Source organism: Asterias amurensis, chromosome 11 (genome assembly GCF_032118995.1).
Source record: "Asterias amurensis chromosome 11, ASM3211899v1".
NCBI classification, from domain to species: domain Eukaryota; kingdom Metazoa; phylum Echinodermata; class Asteroidea; order Forcipulatida; family Asteriidae; genus Asterias; species Asterias amurensis.
The window spans coordinates 21,650,541-21,670,216 of NC_092658.1; the positions used below are offsets into that span (position 1 = coordinate 21,650,541).

Below are 19,676 nucleotides of genomic sequence, written 5' to 3' on the forward strand. Positions count from 1 at the left end.
TCATCCCGCTGGTGACGGTCTACTTATCAAACTATTCCGTTTTAATCTATCAGGCAAGACGGCTTTCCGAGATAAATTCTATGATGACGACCCCATGGCCCAACCCTAATCAGAACGCCCGTCCTTGTGTCGGCGTAGCCCGGCCAGCACAGCTACTAAGATTCAGATTTCAATTTTAGAAACAAAACACAAACATTGATTCTTTACTTTTGAACAATAAATTTTGAGGCGAAATTACCTGTGTGGGAAAACTGTACACACAACTATAATAATATAGGATAACCCATAAATAAAGCACGATGGATAGTCGTTTGATCTATACACTCTGTCTGTTATGGATACTATGTGCAAACTTTATTAATAAGTTTTATTTTAAAACATTGTTTTTATTACTGTCATCGCTTTTTGCCCCCCCCCCCACCCCACCCCCTCTCTCTCTCTCCTTCTCTCGAAAGCCTACCTAAACCTTACATCTAAACCCACTTTAAATAATTATGTTCAAATCGAACAAAATACAATATTGACGTAATGATTTATATAATAAACCAACTTCACCACAAATAGTTTCATAAACATAAACCTCATATACTGGCGGGTACACAGAGGGCCTGTCCAATAAATAATGTGTAAGCAAAACAAAGCAATGAGCAAAACAATATTGATGTCATGTCGAAGGGACAGTATTGAGAAAAACATAGCTTGCTTCAAACTAATGAGAATAGATATGACCGATTTCGTTGGGAAATGGTCTGCAATGTTAGACTCGTAAAACATGCTATTATAATGGATTAGAGATTACACAATCAGTCTGAGCTAATTAATGAACAATATGTTCCACAATCAACCATCAGAATTGTATGTGTGACATTTTGTAAATGTAATAATTGTAGCCATTGAACATATTTCATAATTTAAAAATTACGCAACAAAAACAAACAAGCAAATTACAAACAAACAAATACCCCCACAACATTCAATTCAATTCAAATTCAAAATTGGTTTATTTTCATATAAAAATACAAGACCAAATAAAAAGTCACAGACTAATGGCATTTGGTTAACAATAAAATTACATCAACTAAAAAACCACAATACAAAACAAAAACGCCACGCCCCTAAATGCATCACCCAAAAATTATGCGACCGTAATACGCGCCCCAAAAATTAAACTAAAGGAATGACACATAATAATTGTTTACAGAATACATAAAGCATTCTTAGGCAAGTGAAACGTTAATATACAAAGTAAAACATTTATTTGTTGAATTTTTTTCCAGATTGAAACGCATTTTTGTTAACGACATTTGTATCATTATAAGTATTAAATGCACTGCAAACTATTGGTAAAAACTCAAAACAATTATAGCATAACAACTTACTTGGTAACAAAATATGGAGATTGTTGATGTACAAAACATTGTAAGAAACGGTTCCCTCTGAAGTAACGTATAGTTTTTGAGAAAAAGTTAATCTCCCACTCAAGAGCCCCTTTTCATGCATAAAAGCATGCAAATGGTGCAACTTCTCTTGCAACTTTGATGACAAATATTGTTTTACAGATTGTTTTATTTGATGCATAATTATGTTGGGATATACTAAGCGAGAATACTGGTCTTTGACAATTACCAAAGGTGTCCACTGTCTATACCTTTAAGTTTATAACGAAGGCCTTCCTGAGCCGGGTATATTTTTGGTTCTTTTTAGTCAAAGACCAGGGTTCGATTTCACAAAGAGTTAGGACTAGTCCTAAGAGTTATACAAAACATAATGTCTATAGTCCTAAGTTAGGACGAGTAACTCGCCCTAACGCGAGATAAGACTAGTCTTTACTCTTTTTATAATCCACCTCATCCTCACTTGGTGGTATCACAATATGCATAAAATAACAAACCTGTAAATATCTGGGCCCAGTGAAAAATCACCATTTTCTTTAAAGGGTCTATGTACTTTTTGTAGGGCAAAACGCAATGGCCACAGATTTACACCAAACTTAAAGTCACCTGGAAGTGGTATTTTTTCAAAATAAAGCTTTTGTCACTAATATATGTGTTTAATGAGTGGAATGTGAATAAACAATTAACTAAGGTTTTAAAAAATCAGTTCTTATGTTATTTACAAATTTAAGAGTAGACCCCGACCCGAGAGGGCGCTGTTCGTGACGTCAATCGAGGCAGACTTTGCCTGTAATGCGTAGAGTAAACACAGTTGCAAAGTACATGTACGGACCAAGTCGTGAGTTTGTACGTTTCAAAAAAAGATTTTTGGGGATTTTTTCCGGCAATGCCGACCAGGTGTATTGATGCTGAATGCAGAAAAACACTTTATGAAACATACCAACTCACGACTTGGACGTACATGTACTTTACACGTGTGTTTACTATACGCATTGCAGGCACTTCTGCCTCGATTGACGTCACAAAAGGGGTAGGCGGAGTTAGCCCCCAAACAACTTTAAATATTTTTCAAACATATAAATCGTGACAAACAATCACTAAAAAAATTGTTTTATTGTTCGTAAGCATATACTCTTATGTTTGAAAGAAAAAAATTATATTTCCAAGTGACTTTAAACAGTTTGAAGATAATGATAGTAGAAAGCTTCCCTGAAAATATTACGTGCTGAGGTGCTGTAGATTTGGGGAAATGAGTAAAACAATATCAAGAAAATAATTTTCGTCTCATGAGACGAAAATTATGACCATGTAAAAACGTATTTTCATGACATTGTTTTACTCATTTCTCAAAAACTACAGCACCCCAGTAAGTAATATTTGAAGGGAAGCTTTCCACTATCATTATCTTCAAACCCTGTAACTTTTATGTAAATCTGTGGACATTTCGAAAAAGTACCCAAATCCTTTAAACTCGATTAATTCAAAGGGGTCAATTCTAACACTGTTTTGTAATATCTTGCTCTCCAGTGCCCTTTACCAAGTAAGTTTTTATGATCATTATGACTCGTTGAGTTATTACCAAAAGTGCACCCCGCCAAAGCAGTGATCGACACTTGATGCAGGCATTATGCCGATGGTGCAGTGACTCTTATGTTTGGTAACGAATCTCGTTTGAGACTCGGTGCTACTGACTTGTTATATCTATGCTCATTTTCAGGTACACTCAGTTTCTGCGAATCGTAAACCGACTTTGATTGTCGTTTGAGTTTACCGAGATTTGCTCGATCCTGGTCCACTTTTGTTATCACTTTACCATTTTGTGAACGTCTGTTGTGAGTTCCATCGTTGACTTTTAAATTACTCACACGGGAGACACTCAACTTCCCAGTAGCCGAATCTGATGACGAGCTTGCACTGCATTTTCTGCTTTTCTGATGTAGCCCCGTGCTTTTAACGGACCTCTTGCGACTTCTTTTGTAGTGTCTTCGATCTTTAACTCTTCGTGGACCATGCCCCATGATGTAGGCAAGTGTTGATACCTTTTTCTCGTAGAGAGTGGGTTTTTCTAAGACGGGTTTCGGTTCCGGTGGTGGCTTGGCGGGTTGTCTGAAGGCGCTGCCGCACTGACTTGAGTAGATTGTGAGCAATGAGTTGACATCCGTTAAATTGCCATACTCACCTATCTTTGATTTGTCAAAATGGCTTGATACAAAGTTCTTTGCAAAGTGTATTTTATTGCTTGTCTTTGACGTAAGCTCAAGCAGCGTCATAGCCGAGTCTAGAGACTTGCTTAAAGAGTTAGGATCTTTATTACCGGAGCTCATTTGCAAAGACTCTTCAACGATAGAGCTATTGTAATTGCGATCTGCTATTCGTTGGGAGTCATCGTTCCAGGTGTATCCACCAATAATATCGGGTTTTGTATTAATCGAGGCCCATTCCCATTGAGGTTTTATCTCTGGAAGTGACGAACTCTTATGCGATGAAAATGGTGGTTTACGGTGATCAAAATGGGGATAAATCATTCGTTGCTCCTTCGTGCGTTCCTTGTGAAGTGCCAGAGCACGGAGCCGCTTTTGGGCGGCCTCTTCGGCCCATTCGTGGGAGTTCATGTGTCGTTCTGTGTCACAAATTCTTGGATTGGCTTTCCCATCTTTCTCTAACACTTGAGCAATTACAACGAGTCCCATTTTGTAGGCCTGTATAAGTGGAGTCACACCAGAATGGTCTGGTGTATCCACTGTGAGAGATCGTTTCCTCATCAGTCTCACAATGAATCTAACAAGACTCTCATTACCACTAGTCACAGCATCAAAGAGCGGAGTTCGGCCTTCTAGGTTCTTACCACCTAGGTCTACAGCCACTACACTCATCTTCCGAATGATACACTTAGCAATCTGCTCTCTGCCTTGCTTACACGCGTGTTGGAACACACTAGTTCGCTTGTCGTCTGTTTCCAGTATATCAGCACCTTTCCTGAGAAGATGTTTGAACATTCGGTAGCTCTTTTCTTCATTTGAGATATAACATGACACCATGAGGGGAGTTTGACCTAGCCTGTTCCGTGTATTGACCGAGACATTTTTGCGCAGGAGTGCGTCCAGTTGCTGGTATCGTAGTGATAAGACTGCGTCGATCACTCTCTCGGTCATCCTGCTTCAAGTTTACATCACATTGATGACACAGCGATGAGGGACTGAGTTAGCACATTTCTATATGCCACACCATGATGATAACTTACTCTTTCATTAACGAGCTTTGAATGAGCCTAAAATCCTACTCTAGAAGAGACTGTCATGGATGTATCGACCAAAAAATGCTTGCTCGGTTGTCCGGGTATCTGTTTGTGCTGAGTCCAAGTTATTATCGTTTGGCTTACATACACACGGCAGCGGTCCAAGCCCTGCCGTGGCAATATCTACCGCCTCTTTCTTGTACATGAAGCATAATGGGTGGCTGTTTCTATGTACACTTCGAACACAAATCCATTGGAAATCAATAACTTATTGTAAAGATCATAGTCCAAATGGATGATTTACACATAACAGTAAACCCGTGTTAGGCAAAGTGCCTTTGTTAACGACTCAATGCCCACATAGGATGCCCAAACACAGGCTTCTGTGATATAATTTTATAAAATTTACAAAAAAAATGCAATAAATTTTGTTACTGACTCGATACTTTGTTTATTATTTTATACTCTTTTTAACTGCTTGAATAACAAAACGTATGTTATTGGTTTCATTTATGGTGTAATTAATTTTATCAAAAGTTAAACCGCAAAAAATAGTTTTTGGCCTGACGTTTCGACCCTATCTGAGCCTTTCTCGAAGGCTAAATGACAACTCAACAAATATTAACAGGTAACTAAAGTATCGGCAGTGAAGCATGCAGAAAAAGCAAGGGGTATCGGGTAGGCCTATAAACAATTAATAGGGGGGGGGGCGAGGCAAAAGAGAGGGGGGGACAAAAGAGGGGGAGGCTGGTTTGACCACAAGGAGATGGAAACACAAAGGGCAATGGGAAGAGGGGGAAAATAATTAATTAGTGAATGTGCTGTGAGATAAACCTGTGAGATGCAAGGACAGCCAAGTTATATGAGACTACTGGATGTTATGGTCTACCGAAATAACGGCGACTGACACCCTTTTTCTGAATGAGTTTCTTCATCATCATCATAATGTTGTCTTGATTAAATTACTGACAATGTATGCCCAAATAACTGGTCTTGGTTGATTCCCTGCACTGTTACATAATAAAACACGCACTTATTTTGGGAGAGGGTGCGGCTCAGCATCCACGGCGAGTGTCTCCCCCCCCCCGCCCCAGCCCCGCCCCACAGCAGGTCATCTTTGTGATCGGCACCGTTTTGGGGGGAATGTTTCGGAGTCCATTGCAGATACTACTTTATAGCTCCAATCTAAACTCGACCTACCCTTTCGCTGTCCCAAAAAAGGCGCGTCCCCATCGTCTCTCATCCCATTCGCCGCTCTACAAAGTACAAGCCAAGGATTATCATCCTGGTGCGTGTACAAAATAATGTTGCTCGGTTAACATTGAGGTATTGAAAACACCAAGCTTTCCCTAAATTAGAAGGCTGATATTTGATGCAGTACCGATCCCCCCAAATCATTGTTTTCTGTTTTCCTTTCGGCAACCACTCGTCTCTCGGGTTGTTGACAATCGGGTTGATTAAAAAAAGTCGCAGACAGATTGAAGTAAAATTTCGTGACTTGTGGGTATAAGTCACCAAGCTTCTCATAAATACTGACGTCGGTTTTTAAGTCTTTGATATAGATAAAACTTTGCTATCTCGAATAATCCCGCAAGCATCCCCCCCCCTGCCAATCATCCCACGTCCCATTCTATCTTCTTGACGGTCCAGCAGATGAGAACAAACAAAGACAGTAATCGTAAGCCAACACAAGAGGGCGTCATTCAACCATAGACGGGTTCCCTTCTGAAATTGGATTTTTCAACACTCACTCATAGCAGTGAATGCTAAACTGTCGTCCAGGAACCTAAAAGCGTACGTTTCGCGTGGTTTGTGCCGCCATTTCATTATACATCCACCAAAGCGAAGACAGCGAAACTGATCCAGAGAATCCTGTCGCAGTTGTTTCACTCGTGTTCTACATATTTTTTGTCGTAGTATATCTATCAAAATGACGGAAAAAATTGACATGAGTTTAGAGGACATTATTAAATTGAGAAAACCAGGTAAACGAGGTGGTAGAGGCCGCGGAACCGGTGGCCGTGGAGGAGGAGGTCGCGGCGGTGGTCAACAACAGACGCGTGGTGGCGGTGGAGGAAGAACACCAAGAGGTGGTGGGGCTGGAGGCGGTGCAACCAGGCGACAAAGTAGGGGTGGTGCTCGGCCGACTCCATACTCAAGGGTAAAATTGTCACAATGTAATTTGTTTGTAAGATTTAATATTTGTTAAAGATGTATAGGAAGTAGTGGTGGGAAGTAGTGTACCACCCGCACCAGCACAGCAGCAGCAATATTTGTTTTATTGAATTGACTATAGAGTATAGACCTTATGCACATGACGTCATTTCAGTACAGCGCCCCCGCATTGGAATGTCGGTCACTTCGTACCCAAGTCACTTCGTACCCAAGTCAGTTCGTACCCAAGTCAGTTCGTACCCAGGTCACTTCGTACCCAAGTCACTTCGTACCCAGGTCACTTCGTACCCAAGTCACTTCGTACCCAGTACTTGAACGTTGAAACCAACCTTCGTTTAAAGTGTGCTGTTGTTACTGTGTCCTCCTTGGTTTTTTTTTTATGATTAGCAAAGATCATAGAGCGCTACCTCCATTTTTATAATTATACGCTCATTGGTTTTTAGGTATTGCACGTTGTTTTCATGGTTACTGTCCAACAGATGAGGGCGCCCTTTGCATGTTAACTATTATTATTGTTTCTGTGTTTTGCAATTTTAATTAATGTTTATTTCTTGACGGGTTTTCCCAAACAACTTGATTGATTCGTGTGTTTGGTTTTAATAATAAGGATGAATTGTTGAGTTTAAAAATTGAAAGGATTTCCCTTTTGTATGTTGTAAAAGTTGGAATTTTTTAACAAAATTTGTTTCCCTTTTTTTGGGGGGGGGGTAACAGAGTTGTTGTCTTTAGAGATTAAAAGGATTTAAAATGTTAAATTATTTCTTTCCCATTTATGGGATAAATTTGCAGTGGAATAATAATGTATATTGTAATTAACCTTAATTTGTTTTCGTTTTTGTTTTGTTTTTTGGGGGGGGGGGAACAGAGTTTTAAAGATTAAAAGGATTTAAATGATCAAAAGTATACCCATTTATGGGGTAAATTTGCAGTGGAATAAACGACAAGCATGAAAATCTCTTTGGTTGTGGAGTGGTCCTGAAAAGGACCTTTTGTTTTGGTGCAAGCACTTATGCTTACAGGGATGGCCCGGTGAGATGCTTGCAGGCTGCCAGAAGTGCTGTTGTCGAGATGGTACCTGCTCTGTAGTCGTCCCAAAGCTTGAACACCCGCCCTTGAATCTGGTGGTACATGCGCCTCTGGTTGCGGCAAAGTCTAGCTTCCTTTACCAGCTTCACTTGAATTTGCACAAATCTTGATTCTGCATGTAAAAGTTTGACAACGTTGTAAAACTGGACGGTGTGCCGTCCTGCACGCCCGTTGATTCTTCGATGCCAACCCTCTACATCGTTGTTAGTGCGGACACTCCGCATAAACACCGACCAGTCGCTTGGGCTCCATGTTGAACCTTCCAACCACGTGTTCCGTACGTAATCACACAGGGCGGTGATGATCTCTTGACCTCTGGCACGGTTGTTCAAGGCCTCAAAAGTTGGTCCGATATGTTCATGTGGAAGAAACGGCAGAGACAGGAGCTGCCCGATGAAATCTCGAACACCTTCGTCAGTGGTATATGGTACGGCCAATCCAAGTGCCTGACACTTCCTCCACACCGCCTGAGTCCAGTGAAATAGGCAGCCTTTTGGTGAGACGTAGGGGAAGACAGTTCGTATCGCACCCCATAGTCCAATTTCAAAATCAAGAACCACCTCCTGAAGATTTGCCGCAGCTGAAGGCAACTTTCTTTTCAGGGCCTTGAGTACTTTCCGGTAATCTCTTTTCGTACGGCGTGACATCATGACGAATGCCAGAGGCACCTGCTTCTGGCCACCGCTGTCACTCTTCACGAAGGCGTGGACAGAAAATAGCTGGACAAACGGCTGCTTCACAAGTTTGAATGTTCCGTCGAGGTACCACGTCTTGGCCTTGTCCAGTAGTTCAAGTTGTTCCGCAGTAAACAACAAAACGTGTCTGGCACCATCAAGGCGAATGTCCTTCTGCAAAAATCCATCCGGAATGAAGCCTTGGTCGAGCACAAAATCAAGGTCTCTGGGTTCGGGAGGGCGTTGGCTCTGGCGATGACGGTTTGCTGCACGGGCAAGATATACAGGATCCGGACAGCATGCAGCCGGGCCATCGGGGTCGATTTCAGTGCTGATCACCTCTTCAACTATGGCGCCCGCTGACTTGAAGACTTCGGCTTTGGCCCGGGCCTTAACCAAACTCTTGACTGCAACTGCAACTTCCGTCCCGGGACGTGCTGGATGCGAATGTTCGGTGTGTAGGCCCGTCTTGAAAGAATCTCCATCTTGGTGGACAGACACGGCACAACGCTGGAACTTATTCCTGATACTGCAAAGCCAGGTGACTTTGCTAGAAGTGGAACCGGCCTTCTTCCACTTCTTGGTATAGGAGTAGCCATGACTGTCCACCAAGATCACTCTTCCTCTCCTCGTGCCAGCCTCAATGGTCTTGTACGTGGTGATGTCGTCATCCCCTACGCCAGGGAGAACATCGGGAATGACGGCATCGGGGATGGCCTCTTCTGCTGGTGGAGCTGGTACGTTGAATTCGGTGCCAACGTCGAAGTCTTCTTCAGTGAGATCTTGGTCTTCTACTATGATCTCCATCGGTTCCTCCTCCAGATGTGTGCAAGGTGCGCAAATCCACATATCCAGTTTTGACGGGTCTTCAAGGATTTGGTCATACTCCTCTTGAGTAAAACCAGAGTTGCAACCAACATGTTGCCACTCCTGGCAATGGTCGCACTGGAACGCGCGTTGGGTGGTACGGACGACCTTCTTGCAGACGAGACAGGGAAACTTGGCGGCAGGCATCTTGACAATTCTTGAAGCTTGAAATTCTTGAAAGCTGGAAGTTCTTGAAAGCTGGAAGTTCTTGAATCTTGACAGTGTCTTGAAACAGAATGACGTCAATGTCTTCGGGGAGCTTTTTTTATAGACATTGGTAGGATCCAGGGAACTTTTTTTTAAACCAATCAGATGCAAGGTACAACCAACACCCGCTCAAAAATCCCAAACAAAGAGGCTTTTGTAACTGAAATTGCAATCATCAGATTGCTAAAGGTACTAAAGACCCCGCCTGATGAATAGGTGCGGTGATTGAGTTGTTTAGTCAGGTCCATTGTCAAAAAGGGGAGGGGGGGGGGGGTAATCATGCATTCACTACATCACCCACTTGTCCATCATTCACTTTCTTGCAAATTGTAAAAGTAAAGACAACTTCGGCAATAATACCAATGAACAATTAAAAGCAGTGGACACTATTGGTAATTACTCTAATATTTATTAGCATAAAACCTTACTTGGTAACGAGTAATGTTGGTAGTACGACCACGACCAATTGAGCTAAAATTTTCACAGGTTCGTTATTCTATGCATATGTTGAGATACACCAAGTTAGAAGACTTGTCTTTGACAATTACCAATAGTGTCCAGTGTCTTTAAAACCAGAGTTTAATGTCAAAGAAAAATACAACTTCGGCAACAGTAATAATAATAACTGGACACTTTACAAATGAAAATGAAATACTGCGTCATAATGCGTAGCCCACATGGAATATCTCGCACATGCACTGTGGGAGACTGAGAGTGATTGACACACGTAATCCTGCACGCCGCCCGGACTATGCGGGTTGGGCCTACACACACACACACCCACACTCAAGCACACACGTAGAGGACAATTATAGATCTTTTGTTCCGATGGAATGGCGGCGTGCCGGCCGGCTACATCAGTCAGAGTCAGACAATTGAAGGAACGAAGTGACTTGGGTCAGCCACATCAGTCAGAGTCGGACAATTGAAGGTACGAAGTGACTTGGGTACGAAGTGACCTGGGTACGAAGTGACCTGGGTACGAAGTGACCTGGGTACGAAGTGACCTGGGTACGAAGTGACTTGGGTATAATATTTTGGGTACGAAGTGACTTGGGTACGAAGTGACTTGGGTACGAAGTGACCGACATCGCCGCATTGAGGTCAAAAGGAGATTGTTCATTGGTCAATCTATGTGCGTTTTGATTGTTTCGTCACCGTTCGACCTCAAAGATGGCAGCTAAATGACGTCAATGCATAAGGTCTATCGAGTTTGTAATTTTCTTGGATGGCATGGCGCTGGAACCTTTGTACCCTGCACACTTATTTGGTACCTTCAGGACACTTCAGACCGTTACCGAATTGGTCACTTTGTACCGTAGGTGTGGGCAAGGTACGAAGTGACTATCATCAGCTGAGTCACTTCGTACCCTCAGGCTCAGCCAAGACCAAGTCATTTTGTACCTTCATTTTAAAAATTAAAGTGTACTTTCTTAATTAATAAGTTTTAATATGTTCGTTGAGATACAAAATAATACTTTACAATGAATTGTCATTTTGTTTAATTATGTGTATGTCCTTTTTATTAACAATTTAATTAATTTTTTTTAAACAATTTAATGCTGCCAAGGTTATCATCTTCGCCCATATTGTTTACAAATGTTTTTGAAGTAGGGCCTACCATTTTTATTTTGTAATCCCGTTTTTTTTTTATGTTTTCGTTTCTCGGCAAGTATGTCATATTGAATACTTATCATTATTTAATTTAATAAAAAGTGACCCTGTAGAAACAATTACAAAATCCAGAACTGATGCAGAAATCAAGAAGCGATGCAGAACTTCCAATATGTGCGCATTATAAGTCTTTATTATTATTATTATTATTATTATTAACCCTCCTCCCTACGATAGAGCCAGAGGGTTACGAGACAGTATTCACAAGCGCAATTAAATGTTGACAGACTAGTTACCAGATTTGCCCCCTAAATTACCACTTTTAAAAATCATGACACAACTTAGGATGAATCTTAGGATTTGTGTCATAATTTTTGAAATTGGTAAAACTGGGGGCAAATCTAGTGACTAGTCTGTCAACATTTGTCCAAATTGTGCAGTGTGTTGGTTGCTACAGCACCAAACCTGACACACCACCTGGTCTGTAATTTTTCTGACTTGTGATGTGATTAATTCCATTTCATAGCTAAAATTTAAGGTACAGTAAATAGCTCGACAACATGACTGTTTGAGTAGTGTGACGTTGTTATTTGTGAACAAAATAGTCGAACAACATAATCTCTCTCTCTCTCTAATCGACCGGGGTCGGAATCATGCTAGTTTTGCCCATCCCTGTCGATCTCTCATTAAGTTGGGAAGATCAGCTGGAAGCACCCCGATGTCCCTGGCAACTACATCTGTATAACTGAGCCTTTGTCTTCCCTTGTTTCTCCTTCCCCTGTTTCTCCTTCCAACATAATATACAAGTAAAAATGTTGTGATTTTTGTTTGCAGCCTAAACAGGTACCTGATCAATGGCAGCATGATATGTATGAAGGTGGAGCTACTACTGGCAGGATGCAGTATAGAGTAGGAGGTGCAGGAGCAGCAGGTGGTAAAAGTGTGGAAGGCAAATTACTTGTATCTAATCTGGATTATGGTGTCTCAGATGCTGATATACAGGTACAGACATGGAAAATGCTGGTCAACTCATACGCACGCAAACTCGTACGCACTAACTTGTAAACACACCAAATCGTACTGGACAAATACATACGCACACCATTTCGTACACCCACCAACTCAAACGCGAGTATAATCATAGAGCAAATTGCCCTATAGTAATAATTTATTACGTTATGACATTTATTCGCTGTTTTTATGGAAGGTATAGAAATTATAAGTTGAAGATGTTACTTTCTATAAAATGTTTAACAACTATTTAACTTTTCTAATTTGGTTGTGTATGCCTTGGTGGGCTCACGAGTTGACCAATTGGTGTACAAGTTGACAGGCGTATGAGTTGGAGTACGTACGAGTTGACCTGTTTCCCTTAAACGTATGCTAAAAAATTTACAAATTATCAACTGTTTAATTTAAATCTTAAAAATCTATCTGCAAATATCGAAATGCACATTTGATCAATGTGTAAAACTTATATTGTATTCAATACTGATTCACGATTATGCTCTTGACAATTGTTTAAACTCGTTGCTTGTTTCCTTGTATAAAAGATAAATACTAAGCACACAGTGATACACTGCTCAATATTAAACTGGCCATGTTTCATCCCAATGCTATACTACAGGAGCTATTTGCAGATTTTGGTAATCTGGTACATGCAGCAGTCCATTATGATCGCACAGGTAGAAGTCAAGGCACAGCTGATGTTGTGTTTCAAAGGAAAGCAGATGCAATCAAGGCCATGAAACAGTATAACAATGTACCACTGGATGGTAAGTTAACTAATGCAAATAAACCTCAATACACTACCAATGTTTTTGCTTTTGTTCCTGTAAGTCTGTAGTTAGGATTTACCATAGAGTTATATATAAGAACTAGAGGGCGAACTGGTGATGCTTCTTGCACAAAAGCGACGGGACCGCTAAAAAACACGCGCACCATTCTGCACGCGTGTTGAATATGAAGTACACGTTGGAGTTTGTGTTTATTGAACGCTGGCGCGATCCTGTTTTGTCAACTTACAAAATGGCCGCACAAACACACGCTAAGCAAAATAAAGAAGTAAGAAATGCCATACATGTGGTGATAAGTTAAAGGAATGGTTTGTTTATTTATACACTTGCCATGTGTACAATCAGTATCTTGGTACCCCCACACCCAGATGTACATTGCTGATACATCTAGTTGTTAACCAGCTCACAACAACACTGGAACCACACATGTGAACAGGAAGTCATGGTTTTCAGAATTTATCACAAGATGTCGCTGGTTGACACTCTTTGTCACAACTGACACAAGCAGCTTGTAAACTGCTCGGTAACACCAGTAACTGCCCTAGCTTAGATAATGATACATCATATGGCTGCTGCCACGATAGTTGTTTTTGTTGTTCACGGTACAAATGTACATGTGAAATTCCAAAATGCCACTGGCTGATCATTGGCTATTGCTTATGGCTAAAGGATGGCTCATGGTGAACAAGTTGCGCTTCTGTGCAAGTTTTCTCCAAAGAAATCCCATTGCCAAGTACATGTATATAACTTGTACTGTGTTGTCAGGGTTTCATGTCAACAATACTTCATGGTTCAAATATAAATGATTATGATTGGTGTTCTGAAAAATAATAATGTGCGTAGTACTGAGGCAAATTTGGAGACAGCTGGACTCAAACAGTTGTTTACGTTCAAGTATTGTGCACATTTTGCAATTGTTTTCATATTTTGTTATATGCTCTTTTACTTTAAAGACACTGGACGGGTTTGGTAACTTTTTGTCAAAGACCAATACTCACACTTGCTGTATCCCAACATGCATAAAAGATCAAACCTGTGAAAATTTGTGCTCCTGTGAAAATTTGTGCTCAAGTGGTCACCAAAGTTACAAGAGAATAATGAATGTTGCACAAATTTGTTTGTAAAATAATAAAAAGTAGCATAATGAAATGCTTTAGCCGAAGTCTTTTAATATTTGGGTGTGAAATTACATCTTTCTAAAAAAAATATGTAACTTCAGAGGGAGCCGTTTCTCACAATGTTTTTTACTTTCAACAGCTCTCCAAGTTAATTTTTATGATGACAATTATTTTGAGTAATTACCATTAGTGTCCAGTACCTTTAAAGAGGCATGGTTAGACCCCTAACATTTCAATGAGTCAAGTTGAGTCTTGTTTTTATATTCAATAGGTAATCCAATGAATATTCAGCTTGTGACATCATCTACTGCTGACTATGAAGTGCAACCTAGGCCACAGCCAGCTAGAGTTGGTAACCAAGGAGGGCGATTACGAGGAGGTAGAGGGGGAGGAGGAGGAGGAGGAGGAGGCGGGTAAGGTCACTAATAAACCACTTTACCAAAATCAATGCTATATCACTAGCATGTTTACATGTACAAATGTAAACTACAAATCTCAATGTTCCTCAACATGCCTACTCTGAATGTAATACCATACAGCAAACGTGAAATATGTACACTTAACTGTAAGAGTGGGACAGTTGGTACTCCTTTTAAAATGTTATCATCCCTTTAAAGTTTAAACAAATTATTCTTTAACATGTATACATTCCAAATGTAAATTCTTTAAGATTTGAATGAGTCCCATTGTGTTTAACCTGAAAAATACAATTAAACCCGTCCTGTAAACTTTTATGGCAATTAGTTAATGATGTGTAGCTCAAATACACACAATTTTTTAATCTCATGGCAATAAGATAGCAATGTTTTGCTCAAACACTACATTGATCCAAATATAATTTTGATCCAAACCAATAATTTGACTCTTGGGATACCATAAATAGAATAGACAACAAAGAATGCAGACCAAAAAAGAGATCATTACATGAAGCCTGGTTCATACTTCCTGCGAATGCTTCGTGCGAAGTGAATTTGACATCAAAGCTCTCTATTTTTTGCTGCAAACGTTTCGCAGTACACTCCTCTGAATTGTGTGCTGCCAATTTGTGACGTCTTTGTTCGCATCACATTCTATTTTGCAGGAAGTATGATCTGAGCTGACATCTGTTGGCATTTCTCCTTTGATTGAACTCTCATGTTATCTTCATATTTGTAATCTATGTACATGCATTTGTTCATTCTAGTGTTGTGGAGGCTGGGGATTACATGTAAGATCAATTAGGTCACTTCTACACGCTGAAGTTCCAACCTTAAGCATTTCTTCTAACTATTGTTTATTCAACTTTTTGACACTTTTCATGTAGACGTACCCAGAACACCAGTAGAGGAACGCGAAACCAAGGGCGTGGTGGTGCTAGGGGGCGTGGACGTGGGCGTGGTCGAGGAGGCAGCAAGGGACCAACACCAACTGCAGAGGAATTAGATGCACAGCTTGATGCATACAATGCCCAGGTAACGGCAACAATAACAATTATAGAATCATGTTATATTCTGAGTAAAGTTTCTCTGAATTGTGGAAGAAATGCCACGCATACTCATGAACTAGCCCACCTTGTTGAGCTGTTCATGGCTCTCTTGTAACATCGGTCTCATTTCACAGTCGCCATTACAGCCCACCTTCGATACATGTCTAAAATGCGAAGTTTTCAAAGGTCGCAAAATGCGTGGTACTTTGATTGCAAATTGCTCCCACCTAGAAAAATCATTTTAAAATCCATTTTATTCCTTACATTTTCGGAATTACAATTTTATGGCTAAAAGTTTGCATCAAGTCATCTGTATTCTAAGAGTTTTCACGATGAGTTGTTTATCAGTACTTCTTTTCGCGTTACTGCCTAAAACTCTCAGAAAAGTCTGGTACAACACGGATAAACATGGCAAACAAACACAGCATGACAATGTAAAGGCTATAGGGAAACTCAAGTAATTTGATTTGAGTGATTAAAGTGTGGCAGTGAAATTAGAGTTGAATACTTGCCTCGTGTGAGACCCACAACTACCAAATTGTATCCTTGTAGTTTTTAAGTGGATGAATTTGTTTGAAAGCTGGTATTTGATTAGGCCAAACAAAATAAATGTTCTGTTACCAACTCAAAATGCAAGTAACCAGATTTATTTTGTTTTCTACTACAGCAGACAACTCTTGGTGAGATGTATTTTTTGTATGGTTTTGAATTTCATCCAAAGTCCGTCAATGTTAAACCAACTTTGGCCTGGTTTATTACTTGCTATTTAATTGCATGTTGATGAATTAAGTGTGTAGCATTCCCACAAGCACCTCCATGCTAATAGTAAACACCCATTGTCTGGCATTGAGGTAACTAGTGTACGTCTATTTCCCCCGAGGGACTTTAAGTGACCAGGAGAGGGAGATCCCTCTTCTGGTCAATTAAAGTCCTGAGGAGAAATAGACGTAACTAGACATAACTAGTTACCGAATTATGCCAGACAATGGGTGTTTTATAACACACCTCTGTATTAAATGTGAAATAAGTAAAGAAACTTGGGAAAAGAAAGGAAGTTTTGAGTTACATTTCACGGTTCAGGTCAAGAGAGGGCGCTGTTACCAGTCACTATTTAAAAAGACTAGTGCCTGCCGGGCACTATTCCCACAAAACATGCATGCGCGATCACTAGACTATATTCACCCCAAGTGACCGTGTTTCAGCCAGAAAACAGAACAAGCAAGAGGTGTGTTATAATTGCAGTTAGTGTTGAAAATGATAATGATGTAACAGATGGCAATCCTTTTGAGCTTGGTCATGATCTACGATGCTAACAGCGAGCTAATAGATTAACTGTTATTGTTCATGATCTCTGATGCTAACAGCGAGCTAATAGATTAACTGTTATTCATACTCTCTTTTTTCTCATACCAGATGGACAGTTAGAAAAGGAAATGGTGCAGGGCAGGTGAACGCTTTCTTCAAGGGCAAGCTGTATGACAAAGGAGCTGAGTCAAGTTTTCATTTTATGGATAATAAATCAGTTAGGGTGAATTCAAAGATGTTTTTGTCAAACTGGAGTTACTTCAGCAGGCCTTTAAGAGTGGTCTTGGGGTAACAATTTTAAAGGGTACATGTAACTGTGCCTTGGATCAAGCGAGTTGGTCTTTTAAAAGCGTTAAGCCGATTGTAATAAAATGCATATGGTAAGAAAGATGTTTTAAAAGTAGAATACATTGTTCCATACAAATATGCCTTGAACTTGCATGATTTTACTTATACTAACACAACAAGTTTTTGACTCCATAAAATGTGTTAGTTTGCAAAGTAAATGGAAAACCACGCAATTTCAAGGCATATTTGTGATCGTTATATTCTACTTTTAAAACATCTTTCTAACCATATGGATTTGATAACAAACAATTTCAAATGCTTTTCATGGACAAACTCGACCTATCTAAGGCAAGGTGTCTCTTTAATAAACATGTATTTGGTTAGTGTACAAACCTGAATGGTATGCGATACAGTGGTACTGACAATAGAGGTGCTGTTTGTTTCATACTCATTGAGCTTAGTTCTGACAACTTGTAACCCAGACAAGACTTTAATACTGTTGTTTTGTTGTCAGAAGTACAATATTTCATGGAAGTAACTGAGAAATGCCAAATCACCTGCACGGCGTATCATGCATTTTTTCCCAGAGGCATCAAACTTTAATCTCCTTGTTTTGTACATTATATATCCCATCCATTGACAAGGTTTCTCAATCATAATATTTCAATTTGGAAAGGGGAATACGACACACTATAGTTAAAGTTCATATAAGCAATTCATGTGAAGATTTGGATGATCAACAATGGAACAAAACTATGAACTTTTCACTGAGTCAAAATTGGAAAGTACTTCATTTAAAAAATTTTGAAAAACAATTATTATGGGGCTGCAACAAAAAACCACTGCAAATAAAAACGTATTAAGACATCTTGAAAGGAGTTGAGTTCTCACCCTTTTTCACTCCATTGTTAAGGATCAGTTGTAGAAATTTTAGAAAATGTTTTCAGTGTAAAATGATATAGATCTTATATTGGCAGTGGTTGATCCCCTGAACATGACACCACCTTTGGGTATTTTGTTTCAGATGAAGAATTGACACGTTATTGTGTGTGTACTTTTTATTTAATTTTAAAACCAATACAACGATTTTGTCTCAAAGTCCAAGTACCTGAACAGAAACATGTTGGTGCCCATTAGGCCATGACTTCTAACTTCTCTCAAACATGCCTTTTGTTTTTTCTTTTAAGGAAGTAAACATATGTCAGATTAAAAGGAATGCTCTGCCTGATTAAGCAATGACTGTAGTAAACGGCCTTCCAATGACATTAATGAAAACAAAGCGTTAACAATAATGATTGCATGATTTTGTTTTCTTAAAGAATAGATCAATGGCAATTGCTGATCTCCATATCTTCATAAGACCAATCAGACAGAAAAAGGATTTGGGAAATGATTGGGAGGATGTTTAATTGAATGTAATGGAAACATTTGAAGTCCTTGAAGTGATTCATGAGCTGTCAAGTTGTTGATGTACATTTTGATGTTCTTATCGTATGCCCGTTTTGTGTTGATTGTGTTATACTAAATCTTATGTAGGATTTGAAACTTTGCATGGTTGAAATACCATATAGAAAGGTTTGCGGTAATACCATTTTAAAGATAATCTGTAGTTGAAACAACTGGTTCCTTTCAGAACCACCCAAACTCGTGTTACTGAAAACCTTTCTATAACTAAATCTTACAATTTATGTCTCTTTGTTCCTTTGTCATATTGCTTTATTAGTTATTATGTAAGTTAAAATCTGTTGGAAAGATTGGTGTAGCTTTTTTACATTTTTTTTTTCAGTTCAATGTCATTTTAAAATCTTGGCTGCCCAGAAAAGCAAGAGTTATTTTTGTCTGTAACAGTCACTTGTTTTGTTGTAAATGTAAATAATTCTGAAAGTTTTAAAATACTTTTTCAAAGTCCATTTCTAAGGTTCAAGATTGTTATTGCGTGTGAACAGAAGTAGTGTTTTGAATTTACACATGCTTGACTTGTGTCTTAGAATTGGTGTCTTCACTTAAACATAAGTTACATATTGGTCTTTTATCAGGTGGGAATTCCATGCTCAAGCTGACTTAAAAAGCCATCTTGTGTTGGCTTCTAGTTTATTGAATTTTAAATGAAACATGTGGAGAAACCAAATAAAACCTTATTTTCATTTTCATATTTTATATTTACATTGAGTTAATATGCTTGAAGGTGGACGATTGGTACCAACACCTATCAATCGGTTTAAGAAGCGGAATAAATTGTTGCACTCTTGTTCATGGTGTGTGCAAATTCCATCATATCCATTTTTTCTAGTATAAAATACCCATTGTAAAATAATGTTTTTAGTTGTTTTTTACTTGTAACGGTTTTAAGCTTTGTTTTTGTTCAACATGTTTAACTAGGTGTTATTTTATGCTACCCACAATGTCAAAAGTGTGCAGTAAATAAACACATGATTGTAATTTAGATACTGAA

At 39.4% G+C, this 19,676-nt stretch overlaps 2 protein-coding genes across 2 annotated transcripts; one reads left to right on the plus strand and one right to left on the minus strand.

Annotated features, from left to right (window-relative positions):
* Nucleotides 1-2,404: 2,404 nt before the first annotated feature.
* LOC139944636 (uncharacterized) lies at nt 2,405-4,820 on the minus strand. Its single transcript, XM_071941697.1, has one exon. It carries the CDS (start codon nt 4,544-4,546, stop codon nt 3,020-3,022), a length of 1,527 nt encoding a protein of 508 aa, XP_071797798.1. The 5' UTR covers nt 4,547-4,820; the 3' UTR covers nt 2,405-3,019.
* Nucleotides 4,821-6,401: 1,581 nt separating this feature from the next.
* Nucleotides 6,402-19,676, plus strand: LOC139944369 (THO complex subunit 4-like). The gene is made up of 6 exons (XM_071941372.1): nt 6,402-6,790; nt 12,087-12,254; nt 12,880-13,027; nt 14,438-14,579; nt 15,470-15,617; nt 17,045-19,676. The coding sequence occupies exons 1-6, from the start codon at nt 6,560-6,562 to the stop codon at nt 17,054-17,056; spliced, it is 849 nt and encodes a 282-aa protein (XP_071797473.1). The 5' UTR covers nt 6,402-6,559; the 3' UTR covers nt 17,057-19,676.